This window comes from Hyla sarda, chromosome 1 (genome assembly GCF_029499605.1).
Source record: "Hyla sarda isolate aHylSar1 chromosome 1, aHylSar1.hap1, whole genome shotgun sequence".
Taxonomy (NCBI): domain Eukaryota; kingdom Metazoa; phylum Chordata; class Amphibia; order Anura; family Hylidae; genus Hyla; species Hyla sarda.
The window spans coordinates 301820684-301840463 of NC_079189.1; the positions used below are offsets into that span (position 1 = coordinate 301820684).

At 42.5% G+C, this 19780-nt stretch overlaps 1 protein-coding gene and 1 long non-coding RNA gene across 2 annotated transcripts in view; one reads left to right on the forward strand and one right to left on the reverse strand.

Moving 5' to 3' along the window:
- Positions 1-19780, reverse strand: part of LOC130269719 (uncharacterized) — a 55456-nt gene that overhangs the window by 22218 nt on the left and 13458 nt on the right. The gene's annotated exons all lie outside the window — the stretch shown is intronic.
- Positions 17298-19780, forward strand: part of JAK3 (Janus kinase 3) — a 264164-nt gene continuing 261681 nt past the window's right edge. The window contains exon 1 of the mRNA XM_056518127.1: positions 17298-17321. Within this exon, the coding sequence (XP_056374102.1) occupies positions 17313-17321 (9 nt within the window). The 5' untranslated portion in view covers positions 17298-17312. The remainder of the gene's footprint in view (positions 17322-19780) is intronic.

Here is a 19780-nt window from a genome sequence, read left to right on the forward strand (position 1 = left end):
TTAATAGTCAATTTTCTGACATAACTATTTAGGTCCATAAATAGGTCAAAACTATCTGCCTTGGATGTGGGGTAAAAAGAGAGGATCCTTTTATAGGATCTTACTCTCGATATCATCAAGGAGGTAGGAAGACAAGTTGAAAATTTTGACAGTAGTTGTAGTGACTTCTCTTTTTCTTTTCCTTCTCTCCTCCGTCTTCCTCCCCTACATCCTTCCTCTGCCTTTTCTTTTTCTCCCCAATAGAGGGGCAAAGTGGATCATTTCCGAAGGGGGGATTTCTAGGGATAATGGTGGGGGGGGGGGGGAGAGTTAGGTTTGTTAACATTCGGGGTTAACCCTGAAAAAGAGGTGAAGACTTACGGGCATGTAGGCTGTCTGAGTATCCTCAGTGTCTGAGGTGGGAGTTGTATGTACAGATAAATCAACGCCCATAGTATCCATGTTAGGTGTAAATAAGAGTTGGTGTTCAGATGATTTGTCCAATGTAGGGGTAACCTGATATACAGTGATGATAGAATCATCTGAAAATACTACTCAATTGTTGTTGTAGCGACCCGATGGAAGATCCTTCCTATTTGGAACATCATGGGTGACCAGGTCCAATATGTCCTGTGGTATGTTGGATGGTTTTGATGTAGTGCCATATGTGGGGCTTTGACTATGGATGGTGGTGTTCACTAATTCAGTGGAAGGGTTATGAGTATTAGGAACAGGACGATCTCATGCGGTAGAATAATTGTCATTTATATTCCGTTGTTTGGAGATCGGATTCTGTATTGATAATTGTCTGGGTATATATTTATCAGTAATTTTTTCACTTTGCGCTGCTACTTGTTTTGCTGTTTTTTTTATTAAATTCTGTAGAAGTAAAGGTTTTGGTAAGATAAGGTGAAGAATGGTCATTAAAATGTTTATTGGAGTTTCCAGGTATTCTATATTTAAGGTATGTGTTTCTATTTCTATTGTTCCTGTTACTATTATTATTATTGTATTTATTGTGATGTGTGGCAGGTTTATAGCTATTAGGGGTATCCGTAGTGGGTACATTTTGTGTGTCATGATTGGTGAAACTGTTCTTTGGTGTCTTATTTTCAAGAACAGAGCAACATTTTAAAGGCAGAATTTCGTGCCAAACACTATACTAAAAAACGTATTTAGTATTCCTATAAGAAGGCCAGTGAATTAACACAGCAAGACTGCTTACTATCCAGTATGAAAAAATCCAATGCAGCATTACTATCCACTGAGTCCACTGAGCCCAGCACTGTCAGCTGCCTCATACAGATCTCCAAGCTGCCTGAACTTTCTGAAGCATCTTATCTCCTCATTGTTCAGCTCAATTGAGTTTATTTTTTTTTGCTCCACAAATTTCTGCTGCTCAGAATTGTGTGACAAAGTGCAATTTAGGGTTTAATCCCTGGATTTTTTTTTGTGGTGCTGCATTGTTGGGTCCTGCTGCTGTTCAGAAATACGTGATTGTTCAGTGGACTGTAGTGCATTTGTACGATTTTGTACCTGTTAATCTGTCAAGGGGCTACATACTGTGCAAGTCCAAATAATAGTATTCACCGGCTGTTTTAAAAAAATATATAGTTTTGCATATATAACTGCCCTCATCAGTGCATACCGCATAGGTACATCCAAGTATTGTACCATTTAGTACCTGTTAAGCTGTGAAGGTGCTCCATACCGTCAAAGTCCAAACAATAGTATCCACTGGCTGGTGTTTTACAAAATACAGAGTTTTTTCTGCGTATAGTTAGTAGTGTTGAGCGGCATAGGCCATATTCGAATTCGCGAATATTCGCGAATATATGGACGAATATTCGTCATATATTCGCGAATATTCGCATATTCGTTATATCCTCGTTTTATTTTCGCATATGCGAATATTCGCGTATGCGAAAATTTACAGATGTGAAAATTAGTATATACAAAATTAGCATAAGGTAAAATTCGCATATACGAATATTCGCATATGCTAATTTTCGCATATGCGAATTTTCGCACGCCAGTCTCACACAGTAGTATTAGAGCCTTCTTTACACCACACAAGCTGGAAGCAGAGAGGGGTGATCACTGTGATGTGTACTGTGAAGAAAAAAAAAAAAAAAAAAAAAAAAAAAAAAACGAATATTCGGAATTACGAATATATAGCGCGAAATTCGCGAATTCGCGAATATGCGATATTCGCGAATAATATTCGAATTGCGAATATTCGCGAGCAACACTAATAGTTAGGCATATTACTGCCCTCATCAGTGCATACCGCATAGGTACATCCAAGTATTGTTCCAATTAGTACCTGTTAAGATGTCAAGGTGCTCCATATCGTCAAAGTCCAAACAATAGTATCCACCGGCTTGTGTTTTACAAAATACAGATTTTTTTCTGCGTATAGTTAGGCATATTACTGCCCTCATCAGTGCATACTGCATATGTACATCCAAGTATTGTACCATTTAGTACCTGTTAAGCTGTCAAGGTGCTCCATACCGTCAAAGTCCAAACAATAGTATCCACCGGCTGGTGTTTTACAAAAATACAGATTTTTTTTGCGTATAGTTAGGCAAATTACTGCCCTCATCAGTGCATACCGCATAGGTACATCCAAGTATTGTACCATTTACTACCTGTTAAGCTGTCAAGGTGCTCCCTACCGTCAAAGTCCAAACAATAGCATTCACCGGCTGGTGTTTTACAAAAATACAGATTTTTTTCTGCGTATAGTTAGGCATATCACTGCCCTCATCAGTGCATACCGCATAGTTACATCCAAGTATTGTACCATTTGGTACCTGTTAAGCTGTCAAGGTGCTCCATACCGTCAAAATCCAAACAATAGTATCCACCGGCTGGTGTTTTACAAAAATACAGATTTTTTTCTGCTAATAGTTAGGCATATTACTGCCCTCATCAGTGCATACCGCATACGTACATCCAAGTATTGTACCATTTAGTACCTGTTCATCTGTCAAGGTGCTCCAAACCGTCAAAGTCCAAACAATAGTATCCACCGGCTGGTGTTTTACAAAAACACAGATTTTTTTCTGCGTACAGTTACGCATATTACTGCCCTCATCAGTGCATACCACATAGGTACATCCAAGTATTGTACCATTTAGTACCTGTTAATCTGTCAAGGTGCTCCATACCGTCAAAGTCCAAACAATAGTATCCATCGGCTGGTGTTTTTAAAAAATACAGAGTTTTTTCTGCGTATAGTTACGCATATTACTGCCCTCATCAGTGCATACCGCATAGGTACATCCAAGTATTGTACCATTTAGTACCTGTTAAGCTGTCTTCACCTGCATAGTGAAGCAACTCATCAGCAGCAGGTAGACATGGAGCAGGACCTGAACCAGCAGGTGGTGGCATACCTTGACATGGCCATGCCAACAACCATTGAAGATCCGCTGGACTTCTGGGCAGCCAAACTTGATTTATGGCCACAACTAGCAGAGTTTGCCCTGGAAAAGCTGTCCTGCCCGGCCAGTAGTGTGCCATCAGAGCGGGTGTTTAGTGCGGTCGGGGCCATAGTCACCCCAAGGCGAACTCGTCTGTCCACTAAAAATGTGGAGAGACTGACGTTTGTCAAGATGAATCAGGGATGGATCAGCCAGGATTTCCAGCCACCAATGCCAGATGCCTCAGAGTAGATTGACCATGCTGCTACACCAACATTTCCCAATTATGGTTGGTTATGAAACCCTCTTGGGTTATCAATTAGGGTTATGAAACCCTCTTTGGTACTGCGATTGACTGCTCCTGTCTCATCCTGTCTTTCAGGAACTACTTGCCTCACTGATGCTTCTGGCCTTGGGCCTTTCATTTTTGGATGTTTAGCAGTAGCTAAATACATGCTTAATGCAAATGTCAACATTGATCTTTAAATGTAAGGGGTTATGAAACCATATTGGGTACTGCGAATGCCTGCTCCTGACTCATTCTGTGTCTTTCAGGAACTACTTGCCTCCCTGCCCTCAGGCCTTGGGCCTTCAATTTTTGGATGTTTAGCAGTAGCTGAATATATGCTTAATGCAAATGTCAACATTGATCTTTAAATGTAAAGGGTTATGAAACCATATTGGGTACTGCGAATGCCTGCTCCATACTCATTCTGTGTGTTTCAGGAATTTTTGTATGTTTAGCAGTAGCTAAATACATGCTTAATGCAAATTTCACCATTCATCTTTATATGTAAGGGGTTGGTTATGAAACCCTCTTGGGTACTGCGATTGCCTGCTCCAGGCTCATCCTGTGTCTTTCAGGAACTACTTGCCTCACTGATGCTTCTGGTCTTGGGCCTTTAATTTTTGGATGTTTAGCAGTAGCTAAATATATGCTTAATGCAAATGTCAACATTGATCTTTAAATGAAGGGGTTATGAAACCCTCTTGTGTACTGCGAATGCCTGCTCCATACTCATTCTGTGTCTTTCAGGAACTACTTGCCTCCCTGCCCTCAGGCCTTGGGCCTTCAATTTTTGGATGTTTAGCAGTAGCTAAATACATGCTTAATGCAAATTTCAACATTCATCTTTAAATGTAAGGGGATGGTTATGAAACCCTCTTTGGTACTGCGAATGACTGCTCCTGACTCATTCTGTGTCTTTCAGGAACTAGTTGCCTCCCCGATGCCTCAGGCCTTGGGCCTTCAATTTTTGGATGTTTTGCAGTAGCTAAATACATGCTTAATGCAAATTTCAACATTGATCTTAAAATTCTCGGCGCTCTGCTAGGGCCTTCTCCTACCCCGCCGGGCCGATCTGAGGACCTCACTAAACCATCCAATCGGTAGTAGAGACATGCGGTGTGTACAAAGGGCAGGGACTTAATGAACCCGAGCTTATGACCCGCGCTTAGTTGTGATTCTTCTTTCCTGGCAAATAATTGCAATCCCTGATCCCTATCGTGAACGGGGTTAAGCGGGTTACCCGCACCTGTCGGTGAAAGATAGACACACGCTGGTCCGTTCAGTGTAGCGCGCGTGCAGCCCCGGACATCTGAGGGCATAACACACCTGTTATTGCTGGATCTCGCGAGTGATCGTGCAATGTAAGGGGTTATTAAATCTTGGGTACTGCTGATGCCTACTCCTGACTGCTCCTGTGTCTTTCAGGAACTACTTGACTTCATGATGCTTCAGGGCTTGGGCCTTTAATTTTAGGATTTTTGAAATACATACATACATGCTTAATTTAAATTTCAAAATTTATGGTGCAATGTATGGGTTTTTTAAACACTCTTGGGTAGCGTTTTTTTTCAAATTTTCTGATAATTATCACAGTAATAAACTTGAATTTTCCACAATAATAACCATTACACCATTGAACGATTGTTGTGTGTAATTTTTTAAGTAAAATTTTCAAAAAAAAATACGCAGAGGGATGAACTTTGCTACTTTATTTCATAAAAAAATGTTTTATAGAAGAATGTCTTTTGGTGGTCCACCGTCCTGCATTATAGAGTCTTCTGGACTCTTGGATATGCGCTTGTTCTTAAACAAATGTACAAAAACCAAAAATGGCCGGTCAGGGCTATGGAGATGTCTTACAGCCACATGAGCCGTGTGGGTGCTTGTGAGATTAGGTCCTTTGTACCCACACAGCGGGGTCCGGGACCCAAATTTGGATTTAAATTTCAAATAAAAAAATCACACATTTCAATGGTCTCCTCATGCTGCAGCCAACTCCAGACTGCGTCATTCTGGTAATATTTAGAGAGCACTCGCTGTCCTAAATTTCCGTCAAAAATGTTTGTCTTTTTTATTAGGGATTGTGAAGCTTTGGTGTGTACTCATGCATCAGCCAACTCCAGCCTGTGTCATTCAGGCAATATATGGTTTACTGATGGCGCTGCTGGGCCTGGGTCTGGGAATTTCACATTTTCTCATAGGTGGCACCCGCTATCCAAAAGTCTTCTTCATAAATTTCTACAATTGTTGTATTTTTTTTGAGGGATTGTGAAGCCCTAGTGTGTACTCATGCATCAGCCAACTCCAGGCTGTGTCATTCAAGCAAAATATAGGTAGCACCCGCTGTCCTAAATATTCTTAAAATTATTTTTTAAATGTTTGTTTTTTCTTTGGCATTCTGAAGCCTTGGTGCTCAATGTTCAATGCTGCTTCCTGCTACACTGTCAGCCCGTTGGTCCTGCGACAGTGTGCTACTCCGCCTCCACATCCTCCACTGTGTCTTAAGCCTCCACTGCCCGGACGAGTCTCAGTGGCCCTTCAGCATACCATGTGTGCAGGTCACGGCGGTGTCACGTTGTTCTTCACATGGTTTGCCTTGGCGAGAAGTCTTGGTAACAATGGCCGGTCAGGGCAATGGAGATGTTGTGCCTAAATCTCATGGCCACATGAGCCCTGTGGGGGCTTGTTGGATTTGGTCCTTCGTACCCACACGCTAGGGTCCGGGACACGCAAAGGTTGTTTTAAATTTCAAATAAAAAAATGATGGCGCTGCTGGGCCTGGGTCTGGGAATTTCTAATTTTCTCATGGGTAGTTCCCGCTATCCAAAATCTTTTTCAAAAATTTCTAAAATTGTAGTGTTTTTGGGGGGGAATTGTGAAGCCCTGCTGTGTACTCGTGAATTAGCCAACTCCAGGCTGTGTCATTCAGGCAATATATACTTTACTGATGTTGCTGTGGGGGCTTGTTGGATTTGGTCCTTCGTACCCACACGATGGGGTCAGGGACACTCAAAGTTTGTTTTAATTTTCAAATAAAAAAATGATGGCGCTGCTGGGCCTGGGTCTGGTAATTTAAAATTTTGTCATAGGTAGCACCCGCTATCCAAAATCTTTTTCAAAAATTTCTAAAATTGTGGTGATTTTTGGGGGGGATTGTGAAGCTCTGGTGTGTACTCGTGTATCAGCCAACTCCAGGCTGTGTCATTCAGGCAATATATGGGTTACTGATGCCGCTGTGGGGCCTGGGTCTGGTAATTTCAAATTTTCTCATAGGTAGCACCCGCTTTCCAAAATCGTTTCCAACAATTTCTAAAATTGTGGTGTTTTTTGGGGGGGATTGTGAAGCCCTGGTGTGTACTCGTGCATCAGCCAACTCCAGGCTGTGCCATTCAGGCAATATATGGGTTACTGATGCCGCTGTTGGCCTGGGTCTGGGAATTTCAAATTTTCTCATAGGTAGCACCCGCTATCCAAAATCTACGGTCTACATTTCTTAATTCGTCTTTTAACCCCTTAAGGACCGGGGGTTTTTCCGTTTTTGCATTTTCGTTTTTTGCTCCTTGCCTTTAAAAAATCATAACTCTTTCAAATTTGCACCTAAAAATCCATATGATGGCTTATTTTTTGCGCCACCAATTCTACTTTATAAAGATGTCAGTCATTTTGCCCAAAAATCTACGGTGAAGCAGGAAAAAAAATCATTGTGCGACAAAATTGAAAAAAAAAACGCTTTTTTGTAACTTTTGGGGGCTTCCGTTTCTACGTAGTACATTTTTCGGTAAAAATGACACCTGATATGTATTCTGTAGGTCCATACGATTAAAATGATACCCTACTTATATAGGTTTGATTTTGTCGGACTTCTGGAAAAAATCATAACTACATGCAGGAAAATTAATATGTTTAAAATTGTCATCTTCTGACCCCTATAACTTTTTTATTTTTCCGTGTATGGGGCGGTATGAGGGCTCATTTTTTGCGCCGTGATCTGAAGTTTTTAACGGTGCCATTTTTGCATTGATAGGACTTATTGATCGCTTTTTATTCATTTTTAAATGATATAAAAAGTGACCAAAAATGCACTATTTTGGACTTTGGAATTTTTTTGCACGCACGCCAAGCGGTTTAATTAATGATATATTTTTATAATTTGGACATTTCCGCACGCGGTGATACCATATATGTTTATTTTTATTTTTATTTACACTGTGTTTTTTTTTTTATTGGAAAAGGGGGGTGATTCAAACTTTTAATAGGGGAGGAGTTAAATGATCTTTATTCACTTTTTTTTTCACTTTTTTTTTGCAGTGTTATAGGTCCCATAAGGACCTATAACACTGCACACACTGATCTTCTATGTTGATCACTGGTTTCTCATAAGAAACCAGTGATCAACGATTCTGCCGCATGACTGCTCATGCCTGGATCTCAGGCACTGAGCAGTCATTCGGCGATCGGACAGCGAGGAGGCAGGAAGGGGCCCTCCCGCTGTCCTGTCAGCTGTTCGGGATGCCGCGATTAGCCGCGGCTATCCCGAACAGCCCGACTGAGCTAGCCGGGAACTTTCACTTTCACTTTTAGCCGCGCGGCTCAGCTCTGAGCGCGCGGCTAAAGGGTTAATAGCGCGCGGCGCCGCGATCGGCGCTGCGCGCTATTAGAGGCGGGTCCCGGCTTCACTATGACGCCGGGCCCGCCGTGATATGACGCGGGGTTACTGTGTCTCCTCATGCTGCCAACGCCTCCATACTGTGTCATTCAGCCTCTATATGGTCTCCTCATGCTGACAACATGTCCATGCTGTGTCATTCAGCCACTATATGGTGTCCTCATGCTGCCAACACCTCCACGCTGTGTCATTCAGCCACTATATGGTCTCCTCATGCTGACAACATGTCCATGCTGTGTCATTCAGCCACTATATGGTGTCCTCATGCTGCCAACACCTCCAAGCTGTGCCATTCAGCCACTATATGGTCTCCTCATGCTGCCAACACCTCCACGCTGTGTCATTCAGCCACTAGATGGTGTCCTCATGCTGCCAACACCTCCACGCTGTGCCATTCAGCCACTATATGGTCTCCTCATGCTGACAACATGTCCATGCTGTGTCATTCAGCCACTATATGGTGTCCTCATGCTGCCAACACCTCCACGCTGTGTCATTCAGCCACTATATGGTGTCCTCATGCTGCCAACATCTCCACGCTGTGCCATTCAGCCACTATATGGTCTCCTCATGCTGCCAACACCTCCACGCTGTGTCATTCAGCCACTATATGGTCTCCTCATGCTGACAACATGTCCATGCTGTGTCATTCAGCCACTATATGGTGTCCTCATGCTGCCAACACCTCCACGCTGTGCCATTCAGCCACTATATGGTCTCCTCATGCTGCCAACACCTCCACGCTGTGCCATTCAGCCACTATATGGTCTCCTCATGCTGCCAACACCTCCATGCTGTGTCATTCAGTTACTATATGGTCTCCTGACACTGATGCCACCACCAGGCGCTGTAATTGTGCTGCTGTGCGGCAGTGATTCTAAAAGCGATGCCGGTAATCTGCATGTTATTCTGAATAACAGTATTATTTCACTAACCCAGCACACTCCATATGCATTTTAGAACACAGCAAAGTGTTCTATACCCCTATAGAGGCTGTATGTAGGCTAGAAATAGCCTTTTTTAATATAGATTCGCCGCGAAAAAATTCGGATTGAATCTAACTTTATCGGAAAATTCGGCGAATCGTCCGAATTGAATTTTTGAAAAGTTCGCTCATCTCTAATTACAATGCTCCTGTTGCCTACAGTATATTGGGTGTACTATCCACTGTTTAAGGGATAGAGTAAGTAAGCACAAGAGCAACACTAGGCTAGGACTTTTGCTGCTTAGTATCTCCAAACATCTAGCAGAGTTTCATAACTCCCACTTTATGGCTATCACAATCACCCCTATTGAAGGGATACCAAGAGAGATCCCCAGTGGTTCTCCATGCTAAAAAGAACAGAGAACTACTGGATTTACAAACTACGCACCTTAATGCCTCTGGCTCTCAACAAACTGATCAAGAGTTCTCTATAATCTAAATAGATGCACAATATTATATTATTATATTTTATGGTTATATTATTGCGTGAATTTATTATTTTGTTCTATTGTGCTGTCTTACTGTGCTTTTATCTTTCCCACTCCAAACTATTAACCCCTTAAGGACCCAGCAAATTTTCACTGTAGGACCCGGCCATTTCTTGAACATCTGACCACTTTCACTTTAAGCATTAATAATTCAGGGATGCTTTTACCTTTCATTCTGATTCCGAGATTGTTTTTTCGTGACATATTCTACTTTATGTTAGTGGTAAAATGTTGTCGATACTTGCGTCTAGAGATGAGCGAACTTACAGTAAATTCGATTCGTCACGAACTTCTCGGCGGTTGCGGCCTTTTCCTGCATAAATTAGTTCAGCTTTCAGGTGCTCCCGTGGGCTGGAAAAGGTGGATACAGTCCTAGGAGACTCTTTCCTAGGACTGTATCCACCTTTTCCAGCCCACCGGAGAACCGGAAAGCTGAACTAATTTATGCAGGAAAAGTAATCAACTGCCGAGCTGAGAAGTTCGTGACGAATCAAATTTACTGTAAGTTCGCTCATCTCTACTTGCATCGTTTCTTGGTGAAAAATTCCCAAATTTGATGAAAAAATTGAAAATTTTGCATTTTTTTTTAACTTTGAAGCTCTCTGCTTATAAGGAAAATGAATATTCCAAAATTATATATTGATTCACATATACAACATGTCTACTTTATGATTGAATCATAAAGTTGACATGTTTTTACTTTTGGAAGACATCAGAGGGCTTCAAATTATAGCAGCAATTTTCCAATTTTTCACAAAATTTTCAAAATCGAAATTTTTCAGGGACCAGTTCTGTTTTGAAGTGGATTTGAAGGGCCTTTATATTAGAAATGCCGCACAAATGACCCCATTATAAAAACTGCACCCCTCAAAGTATTCAAAATGACATTCAAAAGGTTTGTTAATCCTTTAGGTGTTTCACAGGAATAGCAGCAAATTGAAGGAGAAAATTCAAAATCTTCATTTTTACACTCGCATGTTCTTGTAGACCCATTTTTTATTTTTACAAGGGGTAAAAGGAGAGAAATCTTCCTAAAATGTGTAACTCAATTTCTCTCGAGTAATGAAATACCTCATATGTGTATGTCAAGTGTTCGTCGGGTGCACTAGAGGGCTCAGAAGGGAAGGAGCGACATAGGGATTTTGGAGAGTGAGTTTTTCTGAAATGGTTTTTGGGGGCATGTTGCATTTAGGAAGCCCCTATGGTGTCAGGACAGCAAAAAAAAACCCACATGGCATAGTATTTTGGAAACTACACCCCTCAAGGAACGTAACAAGGGGTCCAGTAAACCTTAACACCCCACAGGGGTTTCACGAGTTTTCGTTAAAGTTGGACGTGTAAATGATTTTCTTTTTTTTTTTCACTAAAATTCTAGTTTTCCCCCCAAATTTTAAATTTTTACAAGGGTTAATAGGAGGAAATGCCCCCAAAATTTGTAACCCCATCTCTTCTGAGTATAGAAACACCTCATATGTGGAGGTCAAGTGCACTTCGGGTGCACTACAATGCTCAGAAGAGAAGGAGTCATATTTGGCTTTTGCAAATCAAATTTTGCTGAAATGGTTTTGGGGGGGCATGTGCCATTTAGGAAGCCCCTATTGTGCCAGGACAGCATAAAACCCCCAACCTGGCATACCATTTTGGAAACTACACCCCTCAAGGAACTTAACAAGGGGTACAGTGAGCCTAAACACCCCACAGGTGTTTCACAACTTTTTGTTAAAGTTGGATGTGTAAATTATTATTATTATTTTTTTCACTAAAATGCTAGTTTCCCCCAAATTTTACATTTTTACAAGGTGTAATAGGAGAAAATGCCCCCCAAAATTTGTAACCCCATCTCTTCTGAGTATGGAAACACCACATATGTGGATGTCAAGTGCTCTGTTGGCGCACTACAATGCTCAGAAGAGAAGGAGTCATATTTGGCTTTTGCAAATCTAATTTTGCTGGAATGGTTTTGGGGGGGGCATGTCCTATTTAGGAAGCCCCTATGGTGCCAGGACAGCAAGAAACCCCCCACATGGCATACTATTTTGGAAACTACACCCCTCAAGGAACGTAACAAGGGGTACAGTGAGCCTTAACACCCCACAGGTGTTTCACGACTTTTCGTTAAAGTTGGATGTGTAAATGATTTTTTTTTCACTAAAATGCTAGTTTTTCCCAAAATTTTACATTTTTACAAGGGGTAATAGGAGAAAATGCCCCCCAAAATTTGTAACCCCATCTCTTCTGAGTATGGAAACACCACATATGTGGATTAGAAGTGCTCTGTTGGCGCACCACAATGCTCAGAAGAGAAGGAGTCATATTTGGCTTTTGCAAATCTAATTTTGCTGAAATGGTTTTGGGGGGGCATGTCGCATTTAGGAAGCCCCTATGGTGCCAGGACAGCAAAAAAAAAAAAAAAACACATGGCATACTATTTTGGAAACTACTCCCCTCAAGAAACGTAACAAGGGGTACAGTGAGCCTTAACACCCCACAGGTGTTTGACGACTTTGGATGTGTAAATGAATTATTATTATTTTTTTACTAAAACGCTGTTTTTACAAAAATTTTACATTTTTACAAGGTGTAATAGGAGAAAATGTCCCCCAAAATGTGTAACCCCATCTCTTCTGAGTATGTACGTACCCCATGTGTGGATGTCTAGGGCTCTGCTGGCGCACTACAATGCTCAGAAGAGAAGGAGTCACATTTTGCTGAAATGGGGGGCATGTCACATTTAGTGCCAGAACAGCAAAAAATAATAATTTGTAAATACATTTCTTTGGAGTAAGGACATACCTCATATCTGGGCGTAGATCGGCTCTGCTCACTGGTCACGGAGGAACAGGAGGGCAGTCAGGGGCCTGGAGCTTCTAGACAGCTGCCTATGGAGCCAGAACAGTGGGACCACCCTCAAGGGGCATTATATGGGGTACACTAATAACTAACAAGGGGTACAGTGGGACATAAAATTATATATGTTCCCAGAATGATGACCCAGAGCATAGCCAAAACTAAAAAATATGCCCACCCCAAACCCTATGCTCTGAATCATCATTCTGGGAATGTGACGTGTGTGGCCGTCCCTACCCTTTTGCCTCAAATGCGCACCCGCTCAGGTGGAGAGAGAGAGCGCTGCGCATTTGAGGCAACATAAAAAGTCCCCGATGATAGTGACTCAGTGACCCATGACCCATTTTTGGGAAAAATACCCCCAGAGGTCTTATCAGTTTTTTTTTTATGGAATAGTTTTTTGGGGCAATTTAGTGGTTTTATGGGGTTAAAATTTGGAATGTACTCTGGACTTGGTATATTGGGGTCAAATTATGGGGGGGGGGGATGGAAATTGCAGCGCCCTGAACCCCTAATTGGGCCCGGGTCACGCTGAAAAAAATGTGGCATACTCTTGAGCCATATTAGGGGGTCAGGGGGTGGATTTTAAATTTTTTTTTACTTTTTTTTTTTACTTTATTACATGGATTTCCCTACCTTTCCCTCTGGTTGATTCTGTCCCTGATCTAGGGGATCTTCGGGTCTCCTGAGGCGATCCGATGGGTGCAGAGGGGGGGTCCCTGGCTCCTCTTGCAGCTCTTACCACTGACTGAACCCAGCTAACGGTCAGCGCTGCAGAGGATGCAGGCTGCTATTGGCTGGCCAATAGCAGCTCTCCTGGGGGGGTGGCGAAATCGCCACCTCCCCATAGATACAGTAGGTGATAGGGGGTGTATTCTACACCCCTGATCACCTTGTATCTCCGGGTCATCAGGTCACATGTGATCCGTAAGACCCGGAATTGCGCAAATCGCAAGTGCGATTTCACTTGCGATTTGCGCCGATCGCCGACATGGGGCGGTCTGATGACCCCCCTCGGCATTTGCGCGGGGTGCCTGCTGATTGATATCAGCAGTCACCCCAGTCCGATCCCTGCCCGGCGCGCAGCAGTGACCGGAATTCCCACGGGCGTACCTGTACACCCTGGGTCCTTAAGACCCAGGTACAGAAGGCGTATGCATATGCCCTAGGTCCTGTACGGGTTAATTGAACTGCGGCTTAGGTAATACGATTTTAAATAATTATTTATATTTAATATAATTAATTATTTATATATAATTTATATATTTTTATATTATACTTATGTGTGAACAATTTTTTTTATCCCTGTACATTTTATAATGCCTATAAATACATTTTAGAACCCCCATACATGTTAAAGGGGTATTCTGGGTAAAAACATCTTATGTTTGTCTGATTGCGGGAGGCCCCCCGCTGGTACCCCACGTGATCTCCCTGCAGCAGCCTGCATTCTATGCGTAGCGGTGTCTGCAGTTTCGGAAACCACCGGGCTTCCGAAACGGGGATGTGACGTCACACCACGCCCCCTCCATTAATTTCTATGGGAGGGGGCGTAACGGCCGCAACACCCCCTCCCAAAGACATGAATGGAGGGGGCGTGGCGTGACGTCACATCCCCGTCTCGGAAGCCTGACGGTTTCAAGAACTGCAGACGCAGCTACGCATAGAATGTGAGCAGATGCAGGGAGATCGCGGGGGGTCCCAGCGGTGGGCCCCCTGCAATCAGCCATCTTATCCCCTGTCCTTTGCATAGGGGATAAGATGTTTTTGCCTGGAATACCCCTTTAATATGCTTATTACCCCCTTTTTTACCCACACATGGGCTTTGTATTTACCTTTCTATTTAATAGAAAAAGGGGGGGGGGGGGGAGAGCCGGCACTGTAAAAATGACTTGTAGTCACAAGGTGGGTGCTCAGCTGTAACAGGTCCGAAACTCCAAAACCACTTCGGGACCTGGGCAATGCTAATATTTACAAACGACGGACGCAACAGTGGAACAGCGAATCAGACGGCGAACACATGGGCATAGAGGTGAGGGACCGCCTACTTTATAATATGTAAACATAACTGTATCTCTGGTCTGTAAGAGTATTATGAAGATCGGAATAGATGATGGGAAAATACACACGATGCAAAAGAAAAGGACTATGTTTGTAATGCACTATGTTGTGAACATGTATATATTTTTTTTATATGTTTTGTTCTTAATTGATGTAAATGAAACCTGATGATGTCACTAATGAATATCACATATAAGGAAGTGATGTAACACTGTTGTAATGCTTGAGAAAGGCTTCATTGTGAGGCTGAAACATCGCACTGAACACAATGGGTGAATAAAGACAACTATTTTTGCATATTTTTGGAGTGCCGCTGTTTTCCCTTTTCTATTTACCTTTCTATTTATTTATATTCATATAATTTTTTATATACCTGAGGCTGCTATTATATATTATATATGATATATACTGCTGCTACTTTGTTTTAACCCCTTAAGGACCCGGGCTTTTTCAATTTTTTTCATTTTCAATTTTTCTTCCTTAACTTTAAAAATCATAACTCTTTAAAATTTTCACCTAAAATTATATACGATGGCTTATTTTTTGCGACACTAATTCTACTTTGTAATGAAATTAGTCATTTTACCCAAAAATCTATGGTGAAACGGGAGAAAAAATCAATGTGCGACAAAATTGATGAAAAAACACAATTTTGTAAGTTTTGGGGGCTTCCGTTTTTACGCAGTACATTTTTCGGCAAAAATGACACCTTATCTTTATTCTGTAGGTCCATACGGTTAAAATGATACCCTACTTGTATAGGTTTGATTTTGTATCACTTGAGAAAGAAATCATGAATACATGCAGGAAAATGTATACGTTTAAAATGGTCATCTTCTATAACTTTTTTATTTCTCTGTGTTCAGGGCCCTATGAGGGCTCATTTTTTGCGCCGTGATCTGACATTGTTAGCGGTACCATTTTTGTTCTGATCAGACTTTTTGATCACTTTTTATTCACTTTTTTGTGGTATAAAAAGGGATAAAAAATACGCTATTTTGGACTTTGGAATTTTTTTGCGCGTACGCCATTGAATATGCAGTTTAAAAAGCGATATATTTTATAATTTGGACATTTCCGCACGCAGCGATACCACATATGTTTATTTTTATTTTTATGTACACTGTTTTGTTTTTTATTCTTGGAAATGCCGGGTGATTCAAACTTTTATTAGGGGAAGGGATAATTGAAAGGGTTAATGATTTTTTTTTACACTTTTCGTATGCAATATTATAGCTCCTATAGGGGGCTATAACATCGCATTAACTGATCTTTTACACTGATTGATGCATCTCCATAGGAATGGATCAATCAGTGTTTTCGGCGATTGATTGCTCAAGCCTGGATCTCAGGCTTGAAGCATTCATTCGGCGATCGGACAGCGCAGGAGAAGGTAAGAAGACCTCCTCCTGTGCTGCAGCTGTTCGGAATGACGCGATTATACCGCGGCTATCTCGAACAGCTCCCTGAGCTAGCTGGGCACTTTCAATTTCGTTTTTAGCCGCGCAGCTCAGCTTTGAGCGATTGGTGCCGCGCGCTATTAGCGGCGGGTCCCGGCTTCACTGTGATGCCGATCCCGCCGCAATATGATACGGGGTCGCCGTGTGACCCCGCGTTATATCGCAGGACCGGGACTCATGGCGTACGCGTACGTCATGAGTCCTTAAGGGGTTAATTATACCCCTTTTTTGCTGTCTTTGTGTTGCTGCTATTTAAGTCTCTGCTATTTTAGCCCCCGCTATAATTTTTATAATTTCTATATCTGAGGCTACTATCCTATATTATATATATATATATATATATATATATATATTGCTGCTGGATCATTCCAAATACACCCTCTATTGCTGCCCTTATATTGCTGCTAATTTAGCCTTCTATACTCTCTTTTTTAGTCACTGATTTATTGCTGTCAAACTTATAGGGGGACATTTATGAATGTTTGCTTATGTATTCCTTTTTTTAGTTATTTTTTTCTTACAATTTTTTTTTGCTTATGTGCAACTTATTTATCAACTGCTTTCAGCCTGTTGATAAATTTCTTTCTTTAAGCTATTTTTTTTTGCTTTGGTAGTGGCTTTTTCTGCTCCATGTCTGAGCTGGAGTAAATTTAGTAAGTTTTTTTCATGCCATGCGACTTTCGCACTTGATAAATCACTTTTTGCTTTGGTAAGCAAGATTTTTTTTTTTTGCTTACGACACTGCGCAATCAAAAAATTGTGACTTTTTTGCGACAATTTTAAGCAAAAAAAAATCTACTAAATGCTTTGATAAATTTCCCTAATAGTCCTCAGCATTAGTCTGATAATCTCTCTTAATCCGATTAAAGCATTGTTTTAATCCTAAAAATTACTTACTATTCAGTAAAATGTGCCCCTTGACAACGCGCGGCTAGTTACCATCCGGCCGCTAAACTTCTCTCCACTACGAGGGCACCTCGCTAATGTGATAGGCTGAAAGTCGTCACTTCACCCGCGGCCCTGATGACGCGTTCTTGACAACTCAGCTCCTGCTTACACACGATCGGAGAACCACCGCATGAGTTCTGACACTGTTTATTTACATTATGCGCATGGTGAGCCTCCCTCTCATGCACTACTACCTGTGTGTGTGAACAGGGCTTGCTGTGACCTTTAGTCATGCACACTGTGGTTTACATAATTTCTTAATTGTACTATACTTTATGCTGCTATTGTCCTTTCTCGACAATGGGCGTTTTATTATACAGCTTTTATGATTCATTATATGACTTTTGAAATTTTATTGTAACTCCGCCCACTGTACCTGGCATCGATTTTCACTGTATGTAAAGAGCTACCTTGAGATGTTTTGTATGCCAATCTGAGGAAGGAGGTCTGTCCCTCCGAAACGCGTCATTTGTTTTAATATTTAAATAAACATAGTGCTTTGTAGCACTTTACCTGCACTCTAGCATCTGGCTTGAATTTTCTGGAACCGGGAACAGCACCCGCAAAAAGTTTTTTTCCATGTTATTCTACTCAAGCATGACTAGGCGTGGTACAAATGCAAGTTCTGGCGCAGTTCCTCAGTAGTCACCCTGACACTGCCTGGGTTGAATGGCTGGTAGCGGGCTTCCGAGACAGTTTACATACTGGTGTGATGGCAATGCCACAGTCCACATTCGAATGCAACAATCTAATGCCTGTTCTCAGTAAACCACTGGTAGTGTCATAGTTGTTATGTGGTGTCCCAGCACCAATAGCTGTCCTGTGGCTTTTGACTGTCTCGGGCAGCCTGGCAGCACAAGGTGTTCGGCCCACTAGAGTTCTACAGCTGAATTAATTATGTGTATTATAATGTCAGAGAATGTATTTTTCTTAAATTAATTCTGTGATATGTATATATGTTTAATATGTTATTGTGCCTTTAAGGGTACTACCCGGGGGTAGATGTATTTAAGGGTGCTCAGGTGTGCTGTGTCGTGTACTCTGAGGAGAGGCCTACTTCAAATCTAATCTCTCAACTGGTCATTCTGCAAGGATTGCTCGCAAGTAGGAAATTCATGCCTCAGTGGACAAGTACCTTGACAGGACCCTAGCAACCGGGATTTAATCTTCGATCTCAAGTCAGATTATTTCTGTCCGGTGAAAGCACCACAAGTCTCAGCAAGGAAACAGGACTCCCAAGGGCAGCTGCTTGTGTATTACCATCTGCATCAGCTCAGTAAAGACAGTTATCTGTAACCTGACATTGGTGTGTTCATTTTCTCCCCATGTCTGGCCCATGAGAAGCTGTCTCCAACCTCAGACCGCGTATAGCATAACAGTCCCCTGGCGTCAGGAAGTGATCAGGTATTTCCACCAACACCACCCCATTACTGTCTACTGTATCTGAGCAGGATGGTTGGTTTCACATTGACAATGAAGCCATGGCAGATTTGTCTCTGTGGAACAAGATTTTTTTATTAATTTTTTTTATTCAATGTTTTATTTTATTTCAATATTTTAAACGATTGGAATGGCATATCTCTATTCATGCCAACAGTTTCTGACTCTTTCCCTATGGTGTACACGGATGTGTCATCATCCGTCAGTTTGGCTGCTATTTGCGGTACCCACTGGTTAGCCAGTTCTTGGCCTCCTGAAATCTGTGCTATTCCAGGTTTTCAGCAAACATCTGCCCTGTTTGAGATTTATCCTTTAGTGGCAGAAGCCTATGTCTCAGGCGCATCGTTGTCCAACTCCAGGGTACATTTCATTTGTGATAACACAGCCACAGTGGAGATCATAAACAAGGGCAGATCCAAGTCATTACAAGTCATGAAATATGTCAGGATGTTTATTTGATTGTCTCTGCAGCACCACTGTTACGCCGAGTCCCTTCCCCTCCTCGGAGCGCTCGCGGCATTCTCCTCTCTGCAGCGCCCCGGTCAGACCCACTGACCGGGAGCGCTGCACTGTCACTACCGGCGGGGATGCGATCCGCGTAGCGGGACGCGCCCGCCCGCGGGTCGCATCCCAATCTACTCACCTGTCCCATTCCCCGCTGTCTCATCCCGGCGCGCGTGGCCCCGCTCTCTAGGGTGCGCGCGTGCCGACTCTCTGAGATTTAAAGGGCCAGTGCACCGCTAATTGGTGCCTGGCCCAATCAGTGTCTATTAGCGTCCTCTGCCTCCATGTGAATAAAAACCCACTTCCCCTTCCTGTCCTGGCCGGATCTTGTTGCCTTTGTGCCTAGTGAAAGCGTTTTTGTGAGTGCCATTACCAGTGTTTCCAGACGTTCCTGCCGTTGCCCTTGACTACGAACCATTGCTGCCTGCCCTGACCTTCTGCTACATCTGACCTCGCCTCTGTCTAGTCCTCCTGTACCACGCCAGTCTCAGCAGTCAGAGAGGTTGAGCCGCTACCGGTGGACACGACCTGGTTGCTACTGCCGCAGCAAGACCATCCCGCTTTGCGGCGGGCTCTGGTGAAAACCAGTAGCAACTTAGAACCGGTACTCCAGTACGGTCCACGCCAATCCCTCACTGACACAGAGGATCCACCACCAGCCTGCCGAATCCTGACAACCACT